Below are 27,984 nucleotides of genomic sequence, written 5' to 3' on the forward strand. Positions count from 1 at the left end.
GCTTGCCCCAGATTTCCTTCATTTCTTATGATTTCATTTGTGCTTAAACCGATTCTTTAAATATTTTTAATTAAATAGTTGTTTTTATAGCTATGAAACTGTCCTCCTATGTCTTGTTACTATGGTACAAAGATAGTTGGCAAAAACGTTTTATAATAATGAAACTTTAGCATTTTTTCAAAATAGGAATTTATTATTAAAAAAATTGTACAAACGAGCTTTTTATTACTCACAAATTAACATAAATTTTAACAATTTGTATCCCCCTCCAAAAAAGTGTATTGTGTCTTTACAATCTTCACTGGCAGTGCGTTTTGATGGTATAGAACAGTGGTCGGCAAACCGCGGCTCGCGAGCCACATGCGGCTCTTTGGCCCCTTGAGTGTGGCTCTTCCACAAAATACCATGTGCGGGCGCACACATACAGTGCGATTGACACTTCGTGGCCCATGCGCAGAAGTCGGTTTTCGGCCTGGGCGGGTCTATTTTGAAGAAGTGGCGTTGGAACACTCAAGGGGCCAAAGAGCCACATGTGGCTCGCGAGCCATGGTTTGCCGACCAATGGTATAGAAAATAGCTCAAAAACATTTCGTAGAATGTACCAAGATATGGCAGAAGTCAGAATCCCTCCGGTGAATTATATAAAAAAAAATATATCCTTCAAGTTTAAGTGTTACTGCAGTTATATAAATAGTGTGGATTACAGAATAAATCATTTCCAAGACACTTTAAAAAGTAAAAGTTGAAAATTTTCCAGCTATCCAAAATTTCAAAAATCTATTGTGCTTTGAAAAATCTCTTTAAAGCAGCATTTCAAATGGTGGTTAACTCACAAATGTGCATACAACCACCCTGTCACTCAGGCATGTCAGGAGTCCCAGGCAGAGCTGGTGGCAGAGGCTCTGACAATTAAAAGGCCATGAGGCACAGGTATGCAGCCCAGGGCACCCAGGTTACAGTCTCATGATGAAAAAAAAATAAATAAAAAAAGGTTAAAACTGAAGGGACTTCCCTTACAAATGCCAGGCCTCTACTTCAAAAGTAGCTCCATTAAATACTGAGTGCTTTGACTTCCTCATCACTTTAAAACACAGATGGTACAAAGGGCTTCATATAGAGATTTTTTGAAATTGTATTTTACATCAATGCTAATAACTTATTTAGCAGAACTACAAAATGCAGGTAAAGATTAACGAAACAAACAAAAATTCATGTCACTTAATATGGTTTAAATTAGAGATCAGCTATCAATACTCTTTTAAAGGGCCAGAAAAAAAATAGGCCATTATTTGGAATATAAATTAATCACCCATATAAAAGTTCTGTTATTTATATAAATTTGATCTATTTTTAAATTGAAATAATTTAGCTATTTAAATGACCATTTTAAACAAAAAAGCAAAAACAATGGTATCTACTAAACTATACATTTAAAATGATATGGTAAATGTGTTTTTTATCACAATAATAAGCAAAAGAATGACAGACACCTTTTGTTACTATATGATACTACGAAAGATGCAATTAAGTAATCAGACTACTTTTAAGTTAGTTCTCCTTTTGTACTCAGAAGTTCAAAGACCCAGTATCAAATCCCTAAATCTAAACAGTAGCAAAAACAAAACAGTCTAACACTTAAACCACCCACTGTGCCCCTGCCCCCCCAGGTTTAGACAGACTAAAGTGTGAGAAATTTTCAAGGACTTGTGAAAAGAAAACACCAGGGCTTTACAGGAGAATCGGTTTTTTAATTTGTGTATATGTGTGTGTATCTATTTAATGGAACAAGTTGATCATGTAAACAAAGAGGTAATTTCTCAAGTATTTTGGAATAAGAAAAAGCTGCCCTATCACCAATTTTTTGGTCATCTTTTTCATCACTTAGAATTATCATAATCTCCTTGGCACGTCCTTACCATGCATCGGTAAGGACATCGCACATAGATACACAAGCCTGTTTTCTTACTAGACTTGCACTGGAGATTGCTGAAGCAGGCTGGGCACAAACTCCAAAGCTGAGGCAGTGCCTGTATTCTTCAGGATCACACTGACCAAGCCCTTTGGCATCTACAGCAGCAGGGGTGTTCTCTCTCCAGCTGGCTGCTCCTTCTGGAAGAGCTCTCTGATCTGGGTTAATCGGCCATAGAGCCTCTCTCGCAATGGAGGGATGTGGTAGCTGGGATCCAGAATGTTGGTCACTCTGCGTTCCCTCTCTCGTTTCCATAACTTGTACGGGTGGGGAGGAAAACACGGTCGCCCTCTTTCTCTCCGAATCTGCAACGTAATTCCACTTACAGCCAGCATGCCCCATACTGCCAGGATAATAAAGTCTAAAAAACAGTAGAGCACAGTTGGAACTTGTATTTCAAAACCAAGCAGATCTAACATGTAACCTTTCATAGCCTAAATCTATGTCATCTTTTCTTAGTAATATTAGTCTTTGTGGTGAGTTTGTCCAAACATATGTTATTTCCTTACTTACAAACCAAGGAATGAGTGAAGAAACTATCTACACTAATAAAAGGGAAATATGCAAATTGACTGTACCTCCCCGATGCCCACCAGCCAATCAGGAGTGACTATGCAAATTAACCCAACAAAGATGGCAGGGCGGGACACCTGCTATGAGGAGGAGGGCGGGGGGCTGAGGGAGCTACAGGAGTGGTGCTCCAGCTGGAGCAGAGAAGACTAAAGGCTCTGGCTGGAGCGAACACTGAAGGCTCTGGCAGGAGCTAAGATGGAAGGCAGCAGCCAGAGTGAAGGCCTGGGTCCCGGGTGCCGGAGGAAAACCGGTGCCAGCAGCCAGGGGAAGGAAGGCCTATTGCACGAATCTTTGTGCAACAGGCCTCTAGTAATCTTATATTTGAAAATGGGAATTTTCTATTACAGTCATATGAAAGTCCAGACAGCTTATAAAGGAAACAGTAGTTTGGGTCCTTCACATTCCAATATTTTATGATCAGTGGCCACAGGCACAGTTGTTTGTTGTATTTTCCACAAAGGGGCGGGGGAAGAAGGCAGCATTCTAGGTATACCTCACAAACGTACATCCTGGAACACTGGACGCCACCATGCTTGCTCTCTTTTTTCCCCATTCGTCACCCACTCACATAGAGTGCAAGTAGAAATGCATGAAGAGATGCAACAAGTTGTACTAGTAAAAGGCGTGGCAAAATAGTGTCTTGTATGTAAAACTTCCAAGACATGTGGATTTCAAGGTCTCTACCATCAACCTCTTATCCAATGAGGGGGCAGGCACAGGACAGTAGAAGGAAAGATTTGTGCTTTTACATCTTTAGTTCGAAGACATGCTTTTCCATCCACCATGTTTTAACATTTCTGAAACCAACATATCTTACAATCTTTGTGACCATTTAATTTAGTGGTCTTTTTTCCTTCAAAAAATTAATGGAAAATCTGTAATGGGTAGAAATCCCACAACTAAGGAAATAATATACTTACTGACTAAAAATCACTTTCACTTTCTATTAGCAAATTACATGCTTTTTAAAGGAGGAAAACGGAATAACCTAAAAAAAAAGGTTGCCATTCTCATCCCTCATCCCACGCCAACCCATAGGGTGCCATTTTTATTCTCAGGATTTTCTTCACAACTGGGAATTGACCAGGTAAGCCTAAGTAATCCTGTCTTAGAAATTTTTTAACAAAGTTCGTTTAGTAGGTTTTTAGAAGTATGAACTTTAGCCACCTAACAAATTTATTTGCTTCTATGATCATAAGTTATTAACAGCATTTGAATGGTGTTTGTTTCTTCCTTGTGTCCAGTTAACTTTCTTTCCTCCAGCTAACCTTCTTTCATTCTATTTCCAAGTGCTTCTGTTAGCACAGGTGAGCCAATATTCTTAACTATCACTCCGATTCTTGGATTTAGGGTCTTACCATTAGTTTGAAAAGGCACATTTGTGAAAGCTCTGCGGAAATGAGGGTTGAGTGCTCTCTTGAGTACATTCAAAGCGATGTAAGAAAGACTTGTATACATGTAACTGTCAACGGCCAAGACCACCGAATAGGAGCCAATGAATCCACAAGTCAGGATGTTCAGCTGTGGAAGAGAGGGAAATTTTAGGCTTTACCTCTGGCAGAACAAGAATAGTTGCTAATTCTTATCACTGGCCTCAAACACAGGGAATCACTTCTGCTCACATGAAAAGGACCAAGTCTTAGAACCGAATAAAGGTTACCTATAAACTAAGAACAATCTTTGACACCCATAGTGAGTTCTTAAAACACAGTTTACCTTATATAAAAGGTATGTTCCCTGTGAAAGAACTTCAACAATAAAGTTTAATTAAACAAAGAACCCCTCTTTTGCAGAGATGGCTAATAATCCACCAGGTTGTTGCATTACAGCGAGTCCAACCTTCTCTGCTCCCACTGTTAAAAGCATATTTTTAAATTTTATTTTTTATTGAATTTATTGGGCTGACATTGGTTGATAAATTATATAGGTTTCAGGTACACAATTCTACAATATATCATCTGTATATATTGTACTGTGTGTTTACTACCCAAGTCTCCTTTCATCACCATTTACCCCCCTGCCTTGACTCTCTTCTACCTCCCCCCACTCCTCTCTGGCAATCACCATATTGTTGCCTGTGTCCATGAGTCTTTGCTTAATCCCTTTACCCTTCTCACCCAGCCCCCAACCCCCTCCCCTCTGACAGCTGTCAGTCTGTTCTCTGTATCCATGAGTCTGTCTCTACTTTGTTAAGTTTATTTTGTTCATTGGAGTCCACATATAAGTGAAATCATATGGTACTTGTGAATAAAACATGCACACTGATGCAATAAGTGAACAACTGAAGGCCCAGGACAATATAATAAATAAATCTAACTTCTGATGAAACACTTACTATTCTTTGGCAGCCCATGAAAATTACTGGAATGAGAACAACTATACAAGAGAAGGTCACCCAGAACACAGCATCATTACTAAATACTGTTAGGTTTCCTGAAAAAGCAAAAAGAAATAAAGAGTAGACATGTTCACTACGTTAAATTTCATTTTCTCAACATCTGAACATGGACATACGTAGAAAGTTTAATGTATAACAACCAGGGAATGTGTGGGTGCTTAGAAATGAATTCTCATTTTCTTCAGTTAGCTGTCAATACAATCACCTTTGAAAGCTGTGTCCCAGCAGATAGAAGGGTGGGAGTAAAATCAAGCAGGTAAATGCTCTGCATTTATTCCCAGGATGATTTACTAGAGGCCTGACTAATCCATGCTCTTCCATCACAGGCTGTGAAGCTAGGCCTCAGTTCCCTAACCCATAAAATGAGAAGATTGAACCACTTCATCTCCAAACTCCAAGCCATCCATTCTAGCTCTAAATTTTTATGATTCCATGATTTTGTACTGCAAAGTGAAAAATACAAGGAAATGGGATTTAGAGCTAACAATATGAACTCCCACCCAATTGAAGCAGCAAAATCCCTCTAGTAGATTTTTACCATCAATCATGTCCTGCCCAGCCACTGCATGCTGGAAGATGTGATCTCCTAATGCATCAGGAAAGATAGGAGCTAACCACTTATCTGTTCCTATTAAATTTTTCCAAAATGTGGCACACCTTGGGTGACCCAAGATGAACATATTAGAACTCCTATTTATAAATAAATTTAAACAGTGAGAATTTAAGCCTGACAATTATGTCACCCAAGGACATTTTTCCATTGATTTTTTTAGAGAGAGTGGGAGAGAGAGGGAAAGACAGAGAGAAATGCTGATGTTAGAGAAACACATGGATTGACTGCTTCCTGCATATGCCCTGACCAGGGCCTGGGCCGGGGAGGAGCCTGCAATCTAGGTGCATGCCCTTGACCGGAATCGAACCCGGGACCTTTGGTCCGCAGGCCAACGCTCTATCCACTGAGCCAAACCAGGTAGGGCCTGAGAATTATTTAGTACTGACAGTGTCACCATCACTCAGTCCACCTGGAAGTGGTCCCACATCTTGAGACCCATGTATCCTGGAAGAGTAGGAGTTCTATAAATCCCACATATAAGTAAAATCATATGGTATTTGTCATTCTCTGTCTGACTTATTTCACTCAACACAATACCCTCTAGGTTCACCCATGCTGTAGCAAATGGTAAGATTTCATTTTTTTTATGGTTGAGTAATATTCCATTGAATATGAGTACCACAGCTTTTTTATCCACTCATCTATTGATGGGCACTTAGGTTGCTTCCATATCTTGGCTACTGTAAATAACACTGCAATGAACATAGGGATGCATATATTCTTTTGAATTAGTGCTTTGAGTTCCTTCTGATATATTCCCAGAAGTGGAATCATTGGGTCATAAGGCAGTTCCATTTTTAATTTTTTGAGGAACCTCCATTCTGTTTTCCATCATGGCTGCACCAATCTGCATTCCCATTGACACTAATTGAAAAATTAAAATTAAAAAAAGCTACCTGCAAAGCGGGGGAGAGAAGGGGGTTGTAGGAATGAACTTGGCTTTAGGTATCCTAAAATTAGAACAAAAGGGCCTCTTAATGGTCAGTAAAGGTTGTCAATTCTCTCTGGTCTTAAAAAAAAAAAATCTTTATAGAGCACCAAGTACATTCTGTTATACCCTGTGTTCTCAAAAGTTGACAGCCTCAAAAGACAACTACACTTATTTCTAACATTTCCATCAACTTTAATCTGAGATTGCAATACAAAAACTAACATGAAAAAAATAGCCTAATAGAGTACCTTGGAATGTAGATACTCTTTTTCCATGTTTGACAACAATCAGGAAATGTAAGTTATTGCACAACTGCGAAGAAAGTTAACTTACAAGTTAACCAGACTTTTTACATGGATCGAAACTGAATTACGTAAACACACACACACAAAACAGAACCATCCCTGTGAACCATCAAACACACACACACACACACACACACACACACACACAGAACCATCCCTGTGATGCGGCCCTAAGATGACAACAAGTAGGTACCTTAGGAACACAAAGTTTGGCAAAGGGTGGGAGTGGAAGTTACGGGTAAAAGAGAAGACTGAGAAAAAGCACTAAGTTCCCCAAGTCAGCTGCCATCAAAGCAGCACCAAATTTACCTGCGGGCTAGATTGGGCTTCTACTTAAGATTCATCTGAAGAAAGAGTTCCAGGGTTTAAAAAAATAAAATGAAATAAAAAACCCCACTGTTTTGCTCTATATTTAGAATGCTTTTTACCTCCATTAATTCTAACAGAAACACACTTAGACACACACCTTATCACACAAATAGGAACAAAGCTATCTCTAAAGGCCTTCCATAAGTCATCTAGTACAGGTATTTTTGAGGAAAGTGGGATTCTTATTTGTACTGGCCCTCCCTAATGTGCCACATCATCAAGTGCCAATTTCCAGAACTCTATAGAAGATCCCACATCCCTGATGAGGCAGTACTTGTACCTAGAGAGCCCAAATAAGACCTTCCAAACAATAAACTGAACACACGCAACATTGAGTTACGCATCTCTTACCTAACGGAGTGAAGAAAGTCACTGAAGAGACGAGGAAGCCCAGCACTAGTCCAACACACAGCATGCAGAGCGTGAGGATGCCAAATCGCCACCAAGCAGCAACCAAGAAAATCCCACCAAGACTTCCGGCGATGGCTGTCAGAACCAGACGAACTGCACATAGACAGAAGAGGAACTGTGTGATCAGAGGTGGCTTCTCTGACTGCATGCTTTAGACGCAACAGACCCCTGCCAGGTCAGCCCTTAGCCTTTCTGTTGGTCAAGCACCAACAGAGGTTGGTGGGCTCTTCAGTGGTGCCCTCAGACCAGCATGGGCTCTCTCTCTCGGGAGGCGCCAGTCTGAGACATGAACCCTAGCCGGAGGGCTAAACCTCCCAGGACTGGTGACAGGCATGACTTGGCCCAACCTATACATTAGAGCTGAGGAAGATGGAATGACAAGCATTCTAGCTAAACATGACAAGGTCAGAGGGGTTGTGTTTGTTTTAAGGTGAAGAAAATCTTAACATTTTGACTGTTGTAAATCTCGTATTTCAGTGTACCACATAGCTGAAACACAGGTTTATAATCCACAGGGACCTTTCATTTCCCTAAATAGCAAGTAATTTACCAAGTACCAAAAACTTGGAAGAGAAGGTCTGAACAAGCAGTTTAGAAAAAATGTTTAGAATACAGGTTTTACATTATTTTACACACAAAATAGCACATCATACACAATACTGGACAAACTGTAGAAGCAAAGGTGGAGTGTAAACACAGCATCTCCTTTTTGAACACCTAATTAAACTATATTATTTTTACTTACCATCATACTTAATGGGTGTCAGTCTGGTAATCAGTATATAAAAGAAGAATCCCATGAAGATAAAGCCTATGAAGAATAATTCTAGTAGCAAACCATCAGGAAAGAAAAAAAAACAAAACACAAGCTATGGTTAGGTATTCTTTTTACAATGCAATTAAGTATTTAATGTACAAATTCATGCTTCCACATTAGGGCATTTGGAGGAGAGAAATAATTATCTAAAAGGCAGGAGAAATGTAGAACTCATGGGGAGTAAATATTACTATCAAATGGGTACAATATTGAAGTATTAACCAGAGGTTATACCTTCTTGTATTTAGGTCAATTTCAATTGATAAGTTGTTAATTTCAGAGCTCATTTTAATACAGTTATACTTCCTTCTTAAAATAAGAATAGTACGTCTGTCATTGTGTCTGATCTGAAATTGCACACTAAATTTCAACTTAAGAGAAAATAAAATTTAAAAGGTAAAAAAAAAAAAGCCACACAAAATATTCCAAAGCAAAATGTGACTTTTATGTCTCCTTTTAATTCATCCTTTCCTTTTTAGAATGAACAATCCAACCATTATCTTCATCCGTTAAAATACCTAGTAATATCTTTGGGACCTTACATGCAGCTTAGGAATTAAGTTCTTTGTTACAGCATCATTCTACACTTTGTGGAATTAAATATTCTTCACAATCATCTCTTCTCAATCAAGAAAAAAAGGCATAGTGATGGAGGGAGAGGAATTGCTATTTCAAACCATTTGTTTAAGCAAGTTTAAAGAGTTTTAGGAGGTCAGGATTACCTCTCCCCCTGATGCTCCATTTATGCTCCTTGTTAATGAATTATACATGGAGTCCTACAGCCTGACTTATATGAAACCGTGTGGACCACCAACACTGAAATCCACACACATACATATATTTTTTTACATTGACATCCTGATTCCTAACCTGTTATCTTTAACCAACTAGCAAATTTAGCAAGTGAAGAAGTTTGCTGCACAAATCGAATTTTATTCCACTAACAAGAGGAGGTGGTAAGCTCCATTATTGGGAAAAGAGAAAAAATAAAAATGCAGAGCAACTCGGTAGAATCTTTACTAAAACAACCCAACCACAAGTTTATGAAGACAGTGGAGGTAAACAGTTGCTTACTCTCCTTACAGGTCATAAAGTCCCCACAGCATTTAAGAAAAAAGACCACGAGGCATGCAATAGCAACTACATCAGACCTGTTTTCCAGAATCTGTGTCCGAAGAAACAAATGAAGAGACCAAGCAGGGCAAAAAGAGTGAAAAACACTTTGGTAGATACTCTTCCTAAAAATAATGAAAATTTAGTGAATAATACATGCATTTAATCAATAGAACAAAGAGACATGAAAAAAGCAAAGTCAACTGACAATAATTTATTCCATTCATGTATAATTTATTTTAAACATATCCTTCTCACCCCTAAATAAATTATTGTATGTAGGCAATGGCTGCTGGTATAACAAAAAAAGAAATAAAAAAAATATATGCTTCCTGATAGAAGTATGCAACATATTCTTGGGGGAAGGGGAGGGGGAAAGTGGGAAAGGAAGAGGAGAGATTGTACCTAAAACAAATAATTCTGTTTCTTCAAAAATAAACTACAGCCCGGCAGGTGTGGCTTAGCAGTTGAGTGTCAACCTATGAACCAGGAGATCATGGTTCGATTCCCCAGTCAGGGCATATGCCTGGGTTGTGTGCTCGATCCCCAGTAGGGGGCGTGCAGGAGGCAGCCGATGGATGATTTTCTCTCATCATTGATGTTTCTATCTCTCCCTCTCCCTTTCTCTCTCTGAAATCAATAAGAACATATTTTAAGAATATATAATAAATAAACTACAAAAAATACGCTCAATAAATTCATCACCATCATGACTCCTTTGAGATAAACACAAGAAAATAATCCCTAAACTAAAACCAAAATAAAATACACCTATATAAACTCATGTGAAAAAACCTACTACCAATCAAAACACATAAAACACTTAAGACTCAGATGGAAATACCACAAAGACCTACATTTAAATGAGAAACGCAAGATAGAAGACCAGAATTTGTAGGGCACAATATATACCTACACAGCAGCTTTACTGAGAATGAAGAACCCAAATGAAACATGAAATGAAAAACAATGCCACATTCTGCTTATTTTAAGACCTGTGGTTGGAAACTGATCAAGGGAAGGAATTTAACCTGCTCTTTTAAAGGAGGAACTATAATTCATCCGCAGTTGATGACTGAAAGCTCTTAATAGAAGAATGCTAAATAGAGCTATAAATAGAATAAATAGCAAAATATATTAACTAGCATTTGAAGAATCTGGGTGAAGATTATACAGACATTGTTACTATTTTTTCATCTTTTCCATGAAACTATTTCAAAATAAAATATTAAGTACATGCACACACTGCTGTCTTCCAGTTCTGGGAACAGAGAGCAGAGAGTGGAATAGTGTAGGGCTGTGGTCGGCAAACTGCGGCTCTCAAGCCACATTCGGCTCTTTGGCCCCTTGAATGTGGCTCTTCCACAAAATACCACGGCCTGGGCGAGTCTATTTTGAAGAAGTGGTGTTAGAAGAAGTTTAAGTTTAAAAAATTTGGCTCTCAAAAGAAATTTCAATCGTTGTACTGTTCATATTTGGCTCTGTTGACTAATGAGTTTGCTGACCACTGGTGTAGGGGCTTAAGAGGCATCTGTACAATGAATGAATAAGTACTACACAAAAGCATTTTCAATATTCTTAAGTTCTATATTAGTTGATATAGATCTTCAAAGTCAAAAAAGAGTTTGCAAAATTTAAATCCATATACTCACCAAGAGAAGAACAATTACCCTCCATTGCATCAAAGCTGCAAGCATATGTGTGAGCAGGAACATAAGCAGCAGATGTATTGAGAATCGGGTCCCAAACAATGACATTATAAATGACGCCTTGTCCCCGGAGGGAGGAGAAGGAAACACTTGTCTTATCATTAGCTGTTAGAGTAACCACCTGAAGCCAAACATAATGCATGATTAGTGTTTAGATTTTTTAAAGGCTATTCTGTTATAATCCACCTACATGTGATATCAAATTATAATATTAAAATATATTTTTTTAAAAAAAATACACCAATCTGTTTAATCAAAAGATTATCATACACAGTTTGTATGTACTAATATAAGCAAGCTCTTACACAACATGTTTTTAAAGTTTTTGTATAGTGTTAAATGTTAATAATTAAATAAAATAAGATATAAGTAACATGTAAAGACTAATTAGGACAAAGCAAAAAAAAATTTTTTTCACCTACTAGACTGTAAACAACATAGGGCAGGAACCATATTTATTTTCCTCACTATTCTTTCTTCAATACTTAGCACAATGCATGGCACCAGAGTGAGTGTTCAACAAGTGTTAGCTATTACTACTAGTTACAGAGCTAACAATGTTTGTTAACACCTCATAGAGCACCCACTTATTTTTGTTTAACAGGCTCTGAAATAAGAAGACATTACATGTAGTTGTGTTATGCAATACTCCTTAACTTCAAAAATTCCCTTTTAAAGGTTGTTTTTAAAATAGGTAATACATGTCATAGAAGAAACAAAAACCCTATACAGCTATGTTCTTATTAATATTGGTAAGTGAGAAAATTAGAGTTTCAGGAATAATTTTTAGTCTCTTAGAGGACTTCCACTGCTCAAAAATATTGCTTAACCTTCACAAATATGTTTCCTGGGCAACGTATTTGGTCAAGTTCAACAATAAGTACTTCCTAGTCACCCACATTTTTATTATGAAACCTTCTTTACAGAAATACGGAAAGAATACTACAATTAATAAACTACATCGCACCAATTAGATTTAACCACTGTTAATATTTTACCATATTTGCTTATCTATCCCTTCCTCCTTCTCTTCGTCCTTCTATTTTCTTCAGTGGAACCATTTTAAAGTAAGTTACAGATATCATGACATTTCACTTCTAAATAACTCAATATGCATGTCCTAAAACAGTGTTTCTCAAACTTAATGTGTCTATGAATCACTGGATAGTTTTTTAAAATTCGGATTCGGATTCTGTTGGTCAGAGGGGGTATCTGACATTCTGCTTTTCTAACAATCTCTCTGGTGACATCAATGCTATGGGTCCATCTACCGCACTCTGAGTAGCAAGGTCTGATGTATAAAGGATCTCCTAAATACCCACAATACCTTAGCTCACCTAAGAAGTTTAATAAATTCTTACCTATTACAAATTCCATATTCAGGTTTTTCTAAACATCTTTTATAGCTTTTCTCCCCTTTAACCAAGATCCAACCAAGTTGCATGCACAGTACTTATCGCTAGCCTCTGTAATCTAGAACAGTCCTTCCCACCACCATACTCCCACTCACCCAATAACTTCTGAAGAGATTAAGGGCAGTCACTTGATAGAATACTAGAGGCCTGGTGCACGAAATTCGTGCACGGGGGGGAGGAGTGTTATCCCTCAGCCCAGCCTGCACCCTCTCCAATCTGGGACATCTCTCTCACAATCCAGGACTGCTGGCTCCCAAGTGCTCGCCTGCCTGCCTTCCTGATTGCCCCTAACCGTTTCTGCCTGCCAGCCTGATTACCCCCTAACTACTCCCCTGCCAGCCTGATTGATGCCTAACTGCTCCCCTGCCAGCCTGTTTGCCCTTAACTGCCGTTCCCTGTAGGCCTGGTCACCCATAACTGCCCTCCCCTGCAGGCCTGGTCCCCCCCAACTGCTCTCCACTGCAGGCCTGGGTCCCCCCGAACTGCCCTTCCCTGCATGCCCGGTCACCCCCAACTTCCCTCCTCTGCTGGCCTGGTCCCTCCCAACTGCCCTCCCCTGCTGGCCATCTTGTGGTGGCCATCTTGTGTCCACATGGGGGCAGGATCTTTGACCACATGGGGGCAGCCATCTTGTGTGTTGGAGTGATGGTCAATCTTCATATTACTCTTTTATTAGATAGGATAGAGGCCTGGTGCACGGGTGGGGGCCGGCTGGTTTGCCCTGAAGGATGTCCCGGATCAGGGTGGGGGTTCCCTTGGGGCGTGGGGCAGCCTGGGCGAAAGGCCTGTGGTGGTTTGCAGGCCGGCCACGCCCCCTGGCAACCCAAGTGGAGGCCCTGGTATCTGGGGTTTATTTATCTTCTACAATTGAAACTTTGTAGCCTGGAGTGGAGCCAAGCCTTCTGCTTGCTCTGTGGCAGCAGCCATTTCTGTTTGGATTTGTTTACCTTCTATAATTGAAACTTTGTAGCCTTGAGTGGAGGCCTAGGCCGGCCAGGGCAGGTGGAAAGCTTGGCTTCCTCCATTGCCTGGGAAACCCAAGCCTCCCTCCTGCTCTCTGTGGCTGTAGCCATCTTGGTTGGGTTTATTTGCATATTCGCTCCTGATTGGTTTGTGAGCGTGGCTTGTGGGCGTGGCTTGTGGGTGTAGCGGGGTGATGGTTAATTTGCATTTACTCTTTTATTAGATAGGATTCCACAATCTGCATTTTTTAGATTATGCTCAAGGTGTCCAATTTGTACTTTCACCCCCTATGTTTCCTATAAACAGGAACTCCAAGGACTGAATTCAGGCTATGCTTTGCTAGTATCCTTCCCAGGTGATGATAATGGTGACAATGTCAGACTGCCTTCATGTGAACACCTAATGCAGGTGAACCCACAATCATTGATGCTGTGCTGACCACAGGGTAAGAAGGAGACAATCAGGTTACTCCATTCTAAAAGCAGTTGACCCTTTACAATTAGAATCTGGGCATGCTATTTAGGCATCCTGGAAATATCCTGTCCTCTAACAATCTTTCACCTAATGATCCTTGCCTGAATTACTTCATTGAGGATCACAAAATGGTGATTTTCTAATTTAAATTATTCCTTCAACATTTATTAGTTGGCACTGTTTCTCTCATCAATTGAGAATGAATAACCGCTCCTCCCTTTAAAAAGGCAGGACAAATTCCTTCCCTTTTAACAAATTTTCAGGGTAATTTGGTGTAAGAGCCTTTTCCAATGGTAGCAACTAGGGAGATTTCTTTCTTTTCTTTTCTTTCTTTTCTTTTCTTTTTTTTTTTTTTTTGTATCAGTATAGATCTTGTTTTTACTTATTCAAGACTTATAATCAATCATTTTATTTTTTGATCACTGAATTGTCCCAAAGTTGGCCAGTGTGAGCCTCTTCAAACAGGTTCCAGAGTCTTTTTAACATGTCCTCATTAGTCACTGAGGGTTTCCTTGAATTTCGGCATACAATATTCTAACTCTTAACTGAAAGTTAAAAGTAGCTTTAAAAGGCCCTGTTCTGTGAGTTCTTATATTCTTCATAAGAATAGCCCTAGCCAGTTTGGCTCAGTAGATAAGAGTGTTGGCCTGCAGACTATAGAGTCTTGGGTTCGATTCCAGTGAAGGGCATGTACCTCGGTTGCAGACTCGATCCCCAGCCCTGGTTGGGGTATGTGCGGGAGGCAACCAATCAATGTGTCTCTCTCACACCTTTCTTTCTTTCTTTCTTTCTTTCTTTCTTTCTTTCTTTCTTTCTTTCTTTCTTTCTTTCTTCCTTCCTTCCTTCCTTCCTTCCTTCCTTCCTTCCTTCCTTCCTTCCTTTCTTTCTTTCTTTCTTTCTTTCTTTCTTTTTCTCTCTCTCCCCTCCCCCATCCCTTCCACTCTCTCTAAAAATCAATCAAGTGAGGATTAACAAATAAATAAATACATAAACATGGTCTTCAAAATTTCCTATTTTATTAAAGAATAAACTTTTCCCAAAGAGCTTCCTAATTTGTGAATAAGCACAATAAGTGTTCTTGTATAAGGCTCCCTCTTAGCATGGGGCAATGACATCCTAGGTGACAGAGTAACACATTGAGATCTTGCTCTATAACACACTGAGCCTCTAGACTAACCATATATGCCCTATTTCAATCACCTCTTTCTATATAATCTGGTAATCTCTCAACCTTCTGGCAACAGCTCAGAGAAAATTTTTCTCCAAGTAAGAGATTTGGAGTTTGGGTTTAAATATTAATGCCAGTGAGTATATCCTTAAACAGTTCCTCACAACACTATAACCTTTGTATTTGCCAAAAGTTTTAATCTAATAGGTATAGGAATACATAAAAAATCACCACCCACTTCCATCTACACCTCAAGATTACCAGGTCATATGTGTGGCTGCAACTAAAATGTAACATAATTTACACGCATCTCTTTAAAGGACAACATTATTTTGAGATATCACTAGCAAAGACTCCCAAGATAATAAATAAATAAAAGAGAATAAAGTGCAAATCCCAGAAAGATCAAGGGAACAGTAAAGAAATAAGCTCCTGGTAGCTTCTCTGCTACTCAACTCTTACAAAGGTGTCGCAATCTGGCCACTCAAAGCACAAGAATCAGATTTACCTTAATAGCACTGGCCGTCACCTGAGGCACTTCGGCCATCCTCTGCAGATGCTTCAGCAACCCCTCCTCAGTGAGGTCATTCTCGGGCAGAAAATACTGATAGACGTCATACTGCAACCTCCACCTAGAATCCTTCCCCGTCTTGGTGTCACATGGCGGAGAATCTGTGCCTCTAAAGTCAACCAACAAAACTGAACATCAATCTCTTGTGGGGCAAATCCCATCTATAAAAAGGAACCAAAAGCTCAAATTTCAAACTTCTGAAACAATGATGCCAATTTTGGCATTATGAAGAAAAATAACACACTGACAAGTAATATGGTTATGTAACCAGACGTTAATGTCAATCAGGCCTAGAGTCAAATGCTAGCTTTGCCAATTGTTAGCTGTACGTAGGCAAGTCACTTGCTCTCAAAGACCCTTAGGGAACCTTTTTATAAAATAAGGACAATTGACCCTTCTTAATAAAAGTGCTAGAATTAAATGACAAAGAACATAGGGCACTCAGCACTGTGGATACACAGAGAGCATTCAAATGTTACTCAAACATTAGCTATCCTTATTGTTAAACTAGAAACTAATGCAGAGTTTTAATTAAAAAATTAAACGATTCCATTTTGCTAAAGAGAATGATGGCTTTTGAGAGAGTTCATTGAATCTATTCATGCGTGTTCTAAAAGTAATTATAAGAGGCAGACATACCTTGCATAGCCTAGGTTTGCTGGGGCAAATTTGATAGTTGTTTCAAAGAAATCATACTCCAAGTAAATGTTGGGGTCAACATCTAAATCAAACTCTAAATTACAGCCTCCAGGAATAGGATCTGGATGAAAAATAAGGAAGTCACTCAACACAGAATTTTTATATACTCGAATAACACTCAGAAAACAGAACTCTACTCTTTCAAGAACTTTCCATATATAAGTTAAATACAGAGCTTCTAGTTTTGTACCACCTCATGAACTGAGGTTAAGAGGGTAAAATTAACTGAGGTTAAGGGCCCTAGAACAAGGGTCAGCAAATCTCTTCTGTAAAGGATCAGATAGTGCCGATTTTAAGCTTCAAGGGCCGAATGGTCTCTGTGACGACAATTACGCAACCCTGCCCTCATGGCACGAGAGCAGACACAGACAACACATAAGTGAATAAACATGGCTGCATTCCAATAAGACTTTATGTACAAAATGGGAAGCGAGCTAGATTTTGCTCAGTCTGTAGTTTGTCAAACTCTGCTCTAGAGTTGAAATGGTCAGGAGAGACAAGAGATTCTTAAGCTGAGATCCAAGAATGGGTCTTAGGGGCTCTATGAACACCCTGAAATTGTATGTTGAAAGTGTTCATTTCCTAGGGAAAGAGGTCTTTATTAGATTTTGGGGACTATGAACCTAAAGAACATAAGAACCCAGAGATGGAGGGGGAAAAACACTGCCAAAGAGAAAAGGAACTCCATGAGTAATAGGAAGAAAGACAGTGTCATATCAATTCTGCAAGAGTCTTTGTGTGTGTGTGTGTGTGTGTGTGTGTGTGTGTGTGTGTGTGTGTGTATATAGAGAGAGAGAGATTAAAAGACCTCAAAAGACCCCCAAGACCATGTATCAGAATAGTATTTGAATATTTAATTAAACACAAATTTGTGGCATTCCATTTTATTAATAACTAGAGGCCTGGTGCACGAAATTCCTGCACTCAGGGGGGTCCCTCAGCCCGTCCTGTACCCTTTCACAGTCCAGGAGCCCTCAGGGGATGTCTGATTGATGGCTTAGGCCATAGGGGAGCGGACATCCTTAGTGCTGCCGCGGACCTCTCCAACCCACTCCCCACACTGCTTCTAGAGTTAACTTGCTAAGAGATGAAGTGCATCACATCATTCCTCTGCTTAAACACTCTCTATGCTTCCCCAGAACCGGTCTCAGAATAGAATGCAAACCTCAAATTATATGCAAGGCCCTCACACTCTGCCTCCAGCCCCACCCACTATATGCCATTCTTCTAACATTCCATTTTTCTTAATGCCCTCCTCTGCCTAGAATAACCCACTGAAGTGTTAAGGAGTGTGTCTTGCCCTTCTGTTACTGCTTTTCCAAGGGCTCCTTAAATGTTTTTCCAAAGAATAAAGGTATTCTCCTAGTTCCTACCTAGCCTTTCAACATCATGATACTTCTCTGGCTCCCTTGCTATTAAAACCTTTCTGATTAAATATCTTGTACTTACAATAAACACTTTTAATAAGATTACAGTGTTCCCTAAATATTCAGGAACAAGTCCCATATTCTAGACAGTAGAAGTTGAAGACAGAAAGGGCACCACCTCTTTCTGAGTAGGAGAGTGGAATGGCCATGTTTTGGACAGGCTCAGCGTCTACAGTCTCCAAATACCAAGAGCACATACTTTGCTCTGGTCTAAGAAGGAAAACCAGTCCTTTGTCAGTGCCTGTTCCCGAGGTACTGGGAAGGAGCGTCTGCAATAAGGAAGAAAAGAGTCAGCATGAACACGGAGTTGAGCAAAATATTAAAATTCCAGAGATGATCTACTATGCATGTCCTATTCCAAATCTTCCCCAAACAGAAAGGAATAAAAACAGACCTTCCTTAGAAAACTAAAGGGCTCTTGTCACCCCTAGGTGCATTTGCCCACACACACACGGCAGAACTATTTAAAATACATGATCTTTGATCAGATGCAATGAAATTCCCAAGCTTTTCTATCCCCCAAATTAAGATGTACTAGGTCAGGTACTAACACTACTGTTGAATGATGAAACTAATTTCATCACAAGTTTGATATCCTTTATTCAGGGGAAAGCAACCCATCGGCCGGGGGAGTGCAATGCCTCACATGCTGTGGAATGTTGTTTCTGAGGGATGTGGGGCGAGGGCGAGCTCCATAGAGCATTAGAAACAGCCATGCAGAAACAGGGCAGGATGGGCTAGGACAGTGGTCGGCAAACTCCTTGGTCCACAGAGCCAAATATCAACAGTACAACGATTGGAATTTCTTTTGAGAGCCAAATTTTTAAACTTAAACTTCTTCTAATGCCACTTCTTCAAAATAGACTCGCCCAGGCCGTGGTATTTTGTGGAAGAGCCACACTCAAGGGGCCAAAGAGCCGCATGTGGCTCGCAAGCCGCAGTTTGCCGACCACGGGGCTAGGAGGTCGGGAAGTTCTTAGGATACCAGCAGGTCCTATTTGCAGGGTAAGGTAAGCTGGCTGAAACTGAATGGAAGGACTGTGATTGGCATATGTGAGGATTCCTTGACAGGTTTTCCCATAACTGCAGACTGACTTGCAGGTTGATTTTTCCATAAGTGATTGGTGGGCTTCAATTTGTCAATCAAAAGGGAGAATGACCCAAATACTAATTGACGAACGATAGTCGACAGTTTCAAAGAACCAGCTGCCATGATGAGCCTAAAAACCTTACGTGCTACACTTCATCGGGAAGGGCAGAGGACACAGAAACAATTCTCTTCCCACAGACTGCTCACTTCCAGATCACATGCAGTCTGGTTAGCCTCCCGATAGTACAGACACAGTGAGAACTAGAGGCAGCACAGTGAAGGAACATTGTTATAATTAAAGATAACAAGATCCTTCCTGCAGGAAACTGAGTTGGGGGGCTGTGACTGGCATATGTTGTTCATCCAGGCCACTTCTGTCACATTAGTTCCGTCGACACCATTTTATCCGAGCTCTGTTCCTCAGAGGTAAAAACAGGCACTGTAACTACTTGGTTGAGCTGTTGTGAGAACTAAACTAATTATATGGAAAACCAGGCACAGGGGTTCCTAACTAGGAGCCCCAGAGGCCCGGAGAGTTTCCAGAGGTCCCCATGAAATCACGCATATGTACCTATACATTCTGCCAGGTAGAGAGTCCATAAATCTCAGCAGATTCTAAATCTATGGCCCCAGGAGCTAAGACTACCAGCCTAGCACACAGTAGGCATGCAATAAATATAAATGCCTTTTTCTCTGCCCTTTCCCTTCCTTCAAATGTTGTCTGTGTTGTGATGTTATTAAGAAGCAAATTATGCACATGCCATTTTACTATGTCTCCTATGAAAGGGCCTACATAGGGAGATTCCTTTTGAATATAGTGCCAGAAAAAAATGTGGCTTCTTCTGAGTAATTGGCATGTTCTTCCTTCTAAGAAAGTTAGGAAATTTAACATGATTTGATTTTTTCTCTGGCTGCCATGAACTAAAGCAAAGTCAGCGTAAATGGGTCACAGGCACTGTCGTCTCTTGCAGTTAACAATTTATTCCTTCTTGTTTTCCATGATCAAACTCTTTCATTTCTAGTCGATAAAACTATCACACACAGGCATGTAACTTCAAAACCTTCATGACAGAAGCAGGATATCAGGGTAAAAATATATAAAATACTTAGTTTGAGAGATTATATGACAAATGCCTACAAAACATATATGAATCGGACTAAAAGAGCTTTGTTTAACAAAATCTAGGATATTAGAATATAGGCTTAGAACAAATAAAAAACACAACATACATAGTGGAATTTATTTGTCTAAATAGAAATAGATTTGTAAAAGGTTAACATAATGGCAGGTCCTTAATAGCTTAGGCTGAGCCAGGGCATTTGAAAAACTTCCCAAAGCTGAGACTGAGGTTAAGGGGTCTAATGATGATTTCTGCAAGATTTCTGAATGCTGCTAGAAGATGAACTCAGTGTTAGGATATTTTTGTTTCCAAGAGGCATCGAAGAATCAAGTTGATCCTATAGGGGCTTATTAAACATACTAGAGGCCTGTTGCACGAAATTCGTGCACTCGGGCGGGGTGGGGGGGGGGATGTCCCGCAGCCCGGCTTGCACCCTCTCGCAGTCTGGGAGCCCACGGGGAGCAGGCCTAAGCCATCAGTCGGACATCCTTAGTGCTGCTGCGGAGGCAAGAGAGGCTCCCACCACCGCCACTGTACTCTCCAGCCGTGAGTCTGGCTTTTGACTGAGCGATTCTCCCGCTGTGGGAGCGCACTGACCACCAGGGGGCAGCTCCAGCATTGAACGTCTGCCCCCTGGTGGTCAGTGCGCATCATAGCAACCGGTTGTTCCGCCATTCGGTCGATTTGCATATTAGCCTTTTATTATATAGGATAGATCTTAGTCAATTTCAACACCACACTAAATGGCTAAACAGAAATGGAAACCCATTAAAATGTATTCACAGGTAAAAATCATTAAGGATCAGGAGAGTAAGGAAAAAAAAAGTGGGAAATCATGAGGAAAGCTTTAACTACATTCAGACAGCAAACAATGGCATAGCTCACCCTTCCCTCAGACTCAACACCGTATCACCTCCTCATTAAGTCAGAAGTCACCACATTCAAGAAAGGCCTGAGATATTCACCTCTTAGCTGGTCTAAACCACTTATTTGACAGAAACCAACTTTAATTTTTTAAAAAGTTTAAGACATAAAGCTAAACATAAAGAGGCATCCAATAATTCTAATGCTTTTGCTAAATATAAGGACACAAACTGCAGAAACAGTTTTTACAGAAATAATCCTTTGTACTTACCTTAGAAAAAGAAATGGTTGTATTCTGATACTGTGAGTGTATTTGGAAAATAAGAAAAGTCGCATTGCTGGAAATATTACGCAAAATAGCTTCCTCTGGAAAGGGTCTGTTGAGCTTGAAGTATCTAAATTTCCCCACAGAAAATTCAATAAGACCTACAACAAGAGAAACGTTTCATTGTAATATATGAACCTCTAATATCAGTTTGTAGAAATCACATATATAAACACAGACACTAATTTAATCCTCAGAAAGAAAAACTGGTTGTTATATTACTGCCCCTAGCTCACCAGGGTGTCTTGGCTAGTGAGAGGCAGAACTAAGAACTAAAGTGGGGAAAAGGTATTTCCAAAGATGAGAAAAATTCTTAAAGTGGCTGAGGATGCTCAAGGGGCCTGGCTCCCAGGGCCCAGAAAAACTCCCCATCTGGTAGCAACCATAACAATTCTATTCTGAACAGAGCCCCTGAATTTAAGATTTAACAACCCTAAGGAGCTACTGACAACTGTGAATGCACTGGTATTAAAGAACAGTAGGAACTAAGAACTCTGAAGTCACCCTGGAGACCCGAGGTGGCTACAATTTTATCCCACCATGTACTAGCTTTGTGATCTTAGGCAAGTGTCTCAATTCTCTTAAACCTCATTTTCTTCATCTGTCAAATGGGACTGTATTACCTAGCTTGCAAAAGAAGGTGCCATCAACACTGGCAAAAATGTCAATTGAACGCCCACCTCAGATACTTCATCTACAATTATGAACCGCGGGTATTCTGGAAAAATGAGCTTTTTGTTTAGGACCAAGTTCGGAGTCCACATAAAAGACAGGTTGTAACAACAGTTTCCCAACACCTCATCTAGGCCTTTCCCATCCATTTCTGGTTGTCTTTATTAACTCACTCACTCTACCCATGGTTTTCTGTGTATCTTTCTCCTAGCCGCACACCAGTTCTTTCTTTGTCCAAGCTAATTCTCAAATAATCCACTAAATAGGTAAACCAGGGTGCAGATAAATCACAAGAAATACTTGGAGAACTGAAATGTCCATTGCTTTCAAAGAGAGTAAGGAAAGATAGAACCAAAGAAATTAAAATACATTATTAAACAACTAGTAACCTGACAAAATAAGTAGGGGCATTAAACATAGGTATCCCTGGGAATACATTTTAAGTGATTTCTCTTTTCTTTACACATTTCATTGTTTATAAAATTCTACAGTGATAGTGAGGTATTCTTTTCAGAAAGAAACCTTAATGGCACTCAAAACACAGGTTCTACCTCAACTCTTCATCTGAAAGTTATAAAACAGGGGCACCATAAGGAGTCCCGGTCAGGGCACATGCTCAGGTTGCAGGCTCCATCCCTAGTCGAGGTTGTGCAGGAGGCAGCCAATGGATATTTCTCTCTCATTGATGATGCTTCTATTTCTCTATCCCTCTCCCTTCCTCTCTCCCTAAAATCAATAAAAACATACTTTAAAAAAAAAAAGATTGTTGTATAGTTTTCTCTGTAGTGGTCTTCCCATATCCCATTATAATTATACCTAAATAGTTAATGTTTCTTGATACCCTTGTTAATTTACTTTTTCTTTTAAATTTCAATTTCTAGTTGACTCTTCACCAATATGCCTTTTTAAATAAAGTTTTCCAGCTGATTTCTAATGTCAGCCAGGTTTGAAGAACGCCTAACTCAATGTTTGATGAGTTAGGAAAGGATAAGTATATTTTTCCTATTCCTACTTATCTTTAACCTAACTTCTGTGTGAAAATCCTTTGGGATGTGTTACCCCTGCAGTCGGATAGCCATTTCACAATTTTTACAGAAGATTGCGTATGAACAAAATCAGTTATGGTATGACTCCTGGCTATACAGGGCTTTGTCATGTTTGACATGCCAAAGCCTAGTACAGTACTGGTCACCTCGTTGGCACATAGTAACTGTTTAGTAAATGACAGTTCAATTTGTAACCTCAGGGAAGTAATTTCTTTCTTCAGGGCCTCAGTTCCCTCATGGTAGAATGGAGGAAACTGTGCTACATAAATCACTTGGCTGCTGAAATTATCAAATAAACGGGGAAATTTTTGTAAACAGTCCAATACTACACAACAAATTACTATGTAATTCTATGTAAGTTAATGGATGTGAAACAAACAATAACAAAGTGTCGTGATTAACTTCCATGAGCTTTCCAGTGTTTCAGAGGCTCCTCTTGTTTATTTTTTTAAGTCAGGCATTCAGTGTGGTCCTACAAATACATGAGTGGGAAGAAGAGGACTAACAGGTATAAATGCTTGGCACACCCATCAAAAACATCAAGGAGAGAAGGAGACTTCCTTAAAGTGACAAGGAAAAATACTGAAAACCAAGACAACGTGAAGAGTACAGTCTAGCAGAATCTGCATTTAACTTCTACTCATAAAAGCACACATGGCAAATAAAGGCATATAACCAAAATAAGTCCCGAAGAAGTTAACAGGAACTTAATTCACCTCCAAGCCATCTGGAAAGGGATTCGTGAGAAACATTTTACGAGGCATCATTAGATCTTATGACTTTGGGCGTGGGAGGGAAACAGTACATCAAATGATATTACAGAGCACATAGCCAACACGGAGACAGAGCACTTATGCTGTAGCTCTCCTCTAAAAAGAAGTGCCTCTGTTTTTTCTGCCAAAAATATTTATTTTGCCATCTGACCCGTAACAGGGGACTCTTTTCTTTTTTTCATACTCCTCATTCCTACACAGACACTTTTTCTTTCCAAGAATTCTATTCTACCAAGAGCTACCCAATCAATCCTAAACTTGCAAACTTAAAATTGTTCAACACTTCCTTTTTACTATTTTACTAAAATTGACCTCTATTTTACTAAAATGAAAGCATTGTTTGTGCTTGCATACAACAACCAAATTCTAGGAGAGATTTGTGAAAGCTGTCTTCATAATTCTCTTCAGATTAAATATTAAAAGCAAAAGCAGTTAATTTAGCTACTTCAACTGGTCAACATGCAACAGCCCCTCCCAATTTCTCATTTATTTATTTTTTTATTTTTTAAATATATTTATTGATTTTTAGAGAGGGAGAGGGAGATAGAAACATCAATGATAAGAAAGAATCATTGATGCGCTGCCTCCTGCATGCCCCACACTGGGGATCAAGCCCACAACCCAGGCATGTACCCTGACCGGAAATCAAACCATGACCTCCTAGTTCAGGCGTCCTCAAACTACGGCCCGCAGGCCACATATGGGTGTTTTTGCCGTTTTGTTTTTTTACTTCAAAATAAAGATATGTGCAGTGTGCATAGGAATTTGTTCATAGTTTTTTTTTTAACTATAGTCCGGCCCTCCAACGGTCTGAGGGACAGTGAACTGGCCCCCTGTTTAAAAAGTTTGAGGACCCCTCTACCTAGTTCATATAGGTCAAAGCTCAACCACTGAGCCCTGCCGGCTGGGCCCAATTTCTCATGTATATCTTATGAATTTTCATTAGCACTAAAAGCTGAAAGGAAACACAAAATGTGCATACTACTCTTCACATTCTTTTTTAAAGAAATATGTTTTTACTGATATTTTTAGAAAGAGAGGAAGGGAGAGGGAGGAACATTGATCGGTTGCCTCCTGCATGCACCCTACTGGGGATCGAGCCTGCAACCCTGCGACCTCTCGATGCATGGGATATGCTTAACCAACTGAGCCACACCAGCCAGGGCATCTTCCACACACTTTCAAGAGAAAGAGACCACTTGCAACTTAACTACAAAAATGGCCTGCTACCTTACTTTCGGCATTATCATTAGCACAAATATTAGGAAGTTCAAATGACATTGTGCTCACCTCCAATTACTATGTAATACTATGTAAGTTAATGCATGTGAAACAAACAATAACAATAGACATTAAAGGCAGCAGAGAACTGGAACTTCAAGACAAGGGAACACTGTTCAAACGTGTGCTGCCACCTCCTGTGCCCTGCTAGTCACAGAAAGCACCTTCCTCATTCTAAAAACTTCATCTGCCACCTTCAAAGATTTATTTGGCTTTCGAGCCACTACTCATGTGGTGCAAGTTAGCTTTTCCTGGGAAAGATGGGTAAGTCCTCTTAAATTATAGCCAGTTGCTTAATTCCTTCAGTTTGTCTAGTTATCAGAGTCCTCAAATAGAAACACATGAGGAGACTGCAAGTCTTAACTAAGTCTTTGTTAGTTTCTATCTGACAGATGTGGAGAACATCAGCTTGTTTTAGTTTTGTTAATCTTCACCCATAGATATTTTTTCCATTGAATTTTAGAGAGCCCTGGAAGGGAGGGGGAGAGACAGAGAGAGAAACATCAATGTAAGAGAGACACATTGATCGACTGCCTCCCACAGGTGCCCCAACCAGAGCCTGGGATTGAGCCTGCAACCTTAGTACACGCCCTTGACCAGAATCGAACCCGGGACCCTTCAGTCCATCGGCAGAGGCTCTATCCATGAACCAAACCGGCTTGGGCACATCAGCTTTTATTATCACTCAGCAGTTAAGTTCCCACATGTTGTCCTACCGCACGGAGCAACAGTACTGCTGCAAGGCAAAGAGTATCATGGTAGAGGAAATACCAGTGCTGACGTCACGGAAGAGGCAAGAAATAGCGCCTGAAGAATAGTCATCTCTCGATTACTCAGGTTTCTCACCTTCTGTGTAAAAATGTCTAGATGTTATTAAATACTAAAGCACAGAACTAGAAATGAAACGTTCTGGATCGCAGCCCTCCCAGATCAACTGCAAACTCAATCTCTCAAATTCTTCACCTGTTGAAATGGAGCAGCATCTCCTCCACCTGCGTCAGAAAGCTATTTTGAGAAATGAGGATTCCCGGAAGAACTAAGGGCAAAGCACCACACTGAGCAAAATATTCTTATCCGGGGCAGCTGTGTAGAAGTGGAAGGACGAGGAAATTTGCCCCAAGGCATACTTGGGTCCAGATGCTGCCTGTGCCCCTAGAGCTGTATGCTTGTGTGGTGGGCATCATCAGTCATCTGGGCCTCAGCTCCCTCCTCTGCCAAGTGAGGACTGTGATTACAGGGTGGTGAGGATTAAAAAACACTGCCATGCCCTAGCCGGTTTGGCTCAGTGGATAGAGCCTCGTCCGCCTGCCTACTGAAGGGTCCCGGGTCCGATTCCAGTCAAGGGCATGGTGCTCGGACCCATAACTGTGTTTCTCTCACATTGATATTTCTCTCTGTTTTTCCCTCTCTCTTCCATGCTCTCTAAAAATCCATGGAAAAATATCCTCAGGTGAGGATTAAAAACAAACAAACAAACAAAAACAACACTGCCCTGGCCGATTTGGCTCAGTGGATAGAGCTTTGGCCTGTGGACTGAAGGGTCCCCGGTTCAATTTCCGGTCAAGGGCATATGCTGGGGTTGCCGGCTTGATCCCCAGTAGGGGGCATGCAGGAGGCAGCTGATCAATGATTCTCTCTCGTCATTGATGTTTCCATCTCTCCCTCTTCCTTCCTCTCTGAAACCAATAAAAATATATTTTAAAAAAACACACCCACACTGCCATGAAAAGCACCTGGCACAGTCTGCATTACAGTGAATGTCATTGCCCCATAATAAAAAAAAGGCTTTTTTTTTTTCTGCAAAAATAGAACTTGCCCTTTTCATCTTTGGCCTTAAGTCCTAGGCAAAGACTCTAGAACTCAGTTTGCACAAGAGCTTTTCAGAGATAAGTATTTAGAAGCACAATCACATTATTCAGGAAATATTATGTTTCAGAACTGTAAGTAGTCTCTTAACGCCCCAAACAAAACTAAGAATGTGCCCAACCTCACGGGAAAAGCACGTGATTACCAGCCTGGCACAATTAGTGCTATTCACAGTGTATACGTTAACAAACCACGAATTACTTATAAAACCCATTCAACCAAGCACATGACCTACTATCTAAAGCCCGATCTGGGCTCGCTTTTCCTCTCCAACTCCGTCGAGCTCGCCAATGAGAAAAGCATCTCGACTGCGAAGTAAAAAACCTGCGCGCTCCGCGGGGCCGTCGCTCGCAGAGCCCTCGGGTCTGCACGCCTGGCGGCCCCACGGCTCAGCCACGCCACTCGGGAGGCACGAGATGCTTTCAAGTGTCAAATCGAACCCACAAACATGGCTGCTCCCCGAGGGCAACAGGAATGGGTGTGAACCAGAGAGTCACGCATCTCTTCCCAGGTCCACAGCCTGAGTGAGGAGGACGCCTCCTTAGCAAAGGGAATTTCCTTCTGCACGAAGGACCCTGACCCCTTCCTGCCGGCTCTGAACTCGCCGCCTCGGCTGCTGGGCGCACAGACCCTGGGGGGGACCTCGACCTTGCAAGAAATAATGCAAAAGCCCCTTGGGGTGCAGAAGGGAGGCGCCCCGACCTTACCCACGCTGGAGTTCCCGACGGTCTCGGCGCCACCAGCCACCCCGGGCTGCGATGCCAGCGCCGCCAGCGCCATCAGCCGAAGGAGCCCCATAGCTGCCCGGGCCCGGCGGAGCCAGCGCCAAGGTCGGGGAGCGGCGCGCTCGGGGCCCCGGGGCCTCGCCCTCGCTACCCCGGGGCGCTCGCGCTCGGCGCCATCGCCCGCCAGGTGCTCGCGCTGCACACCAGCCAGGGCCGCGGGGCTGGCCGGCAACCACGGCCGCACTCCCCCGCCGCAGCCAGCGGTTCTCTCTTTAGGCGCTGGGCCTCCGCCGCCG

General features: G+C 40.9%; 1 protein-coding gene across 1 annotated transcript; it reads right to left on the reverse strand.

The window, feature by feature from the left end:
• Positions 1-177: 177 nt before the first annotated feature.
• On the reverse strand, positions 178-27,984 carry TM7SF3 (transmembrane 7 superfamily member 3). The gene is made up of 12 exons (XM_079775882.1): positions 27,671-27,984; positions 21,272-21,426; positions 18,044-18,194; positions 16,439-16,559; positions 15,737-15,908; positions 11,152-11,329; positions 9,538-9,624; positions 8,315-8,395; positions 7,510-7,662; positions 4,878-4,975; positions 3,901-4,063; positions 178-2,330 (listed from the first exon to the last, which is right to left on the reverse strand). Exons 1-12 carry the CDS (start codon positions 27,759-27,761, stop codon positions 2,068-2,070), a joined length of 1,713 nt encoding a protein of 570 aa, XP_079632008.1. The 5' UTR covers positions 27,762-27,984; the 3' UTR covers positions 178-2,067.

This window comes from Cnephaeus nilssonii (genome assembly GCF_951640355.1).
Source record: "Cnephaeus nilssonii genome assembly, chromosome: 6".
Classification (NCBI taxonomy): Eukaryota; Metazoa; Chordata; class Mammalia; order Chiroptera; family Vespertilionidae; genus Cnephaeus; species Cnephaeus nilssonii.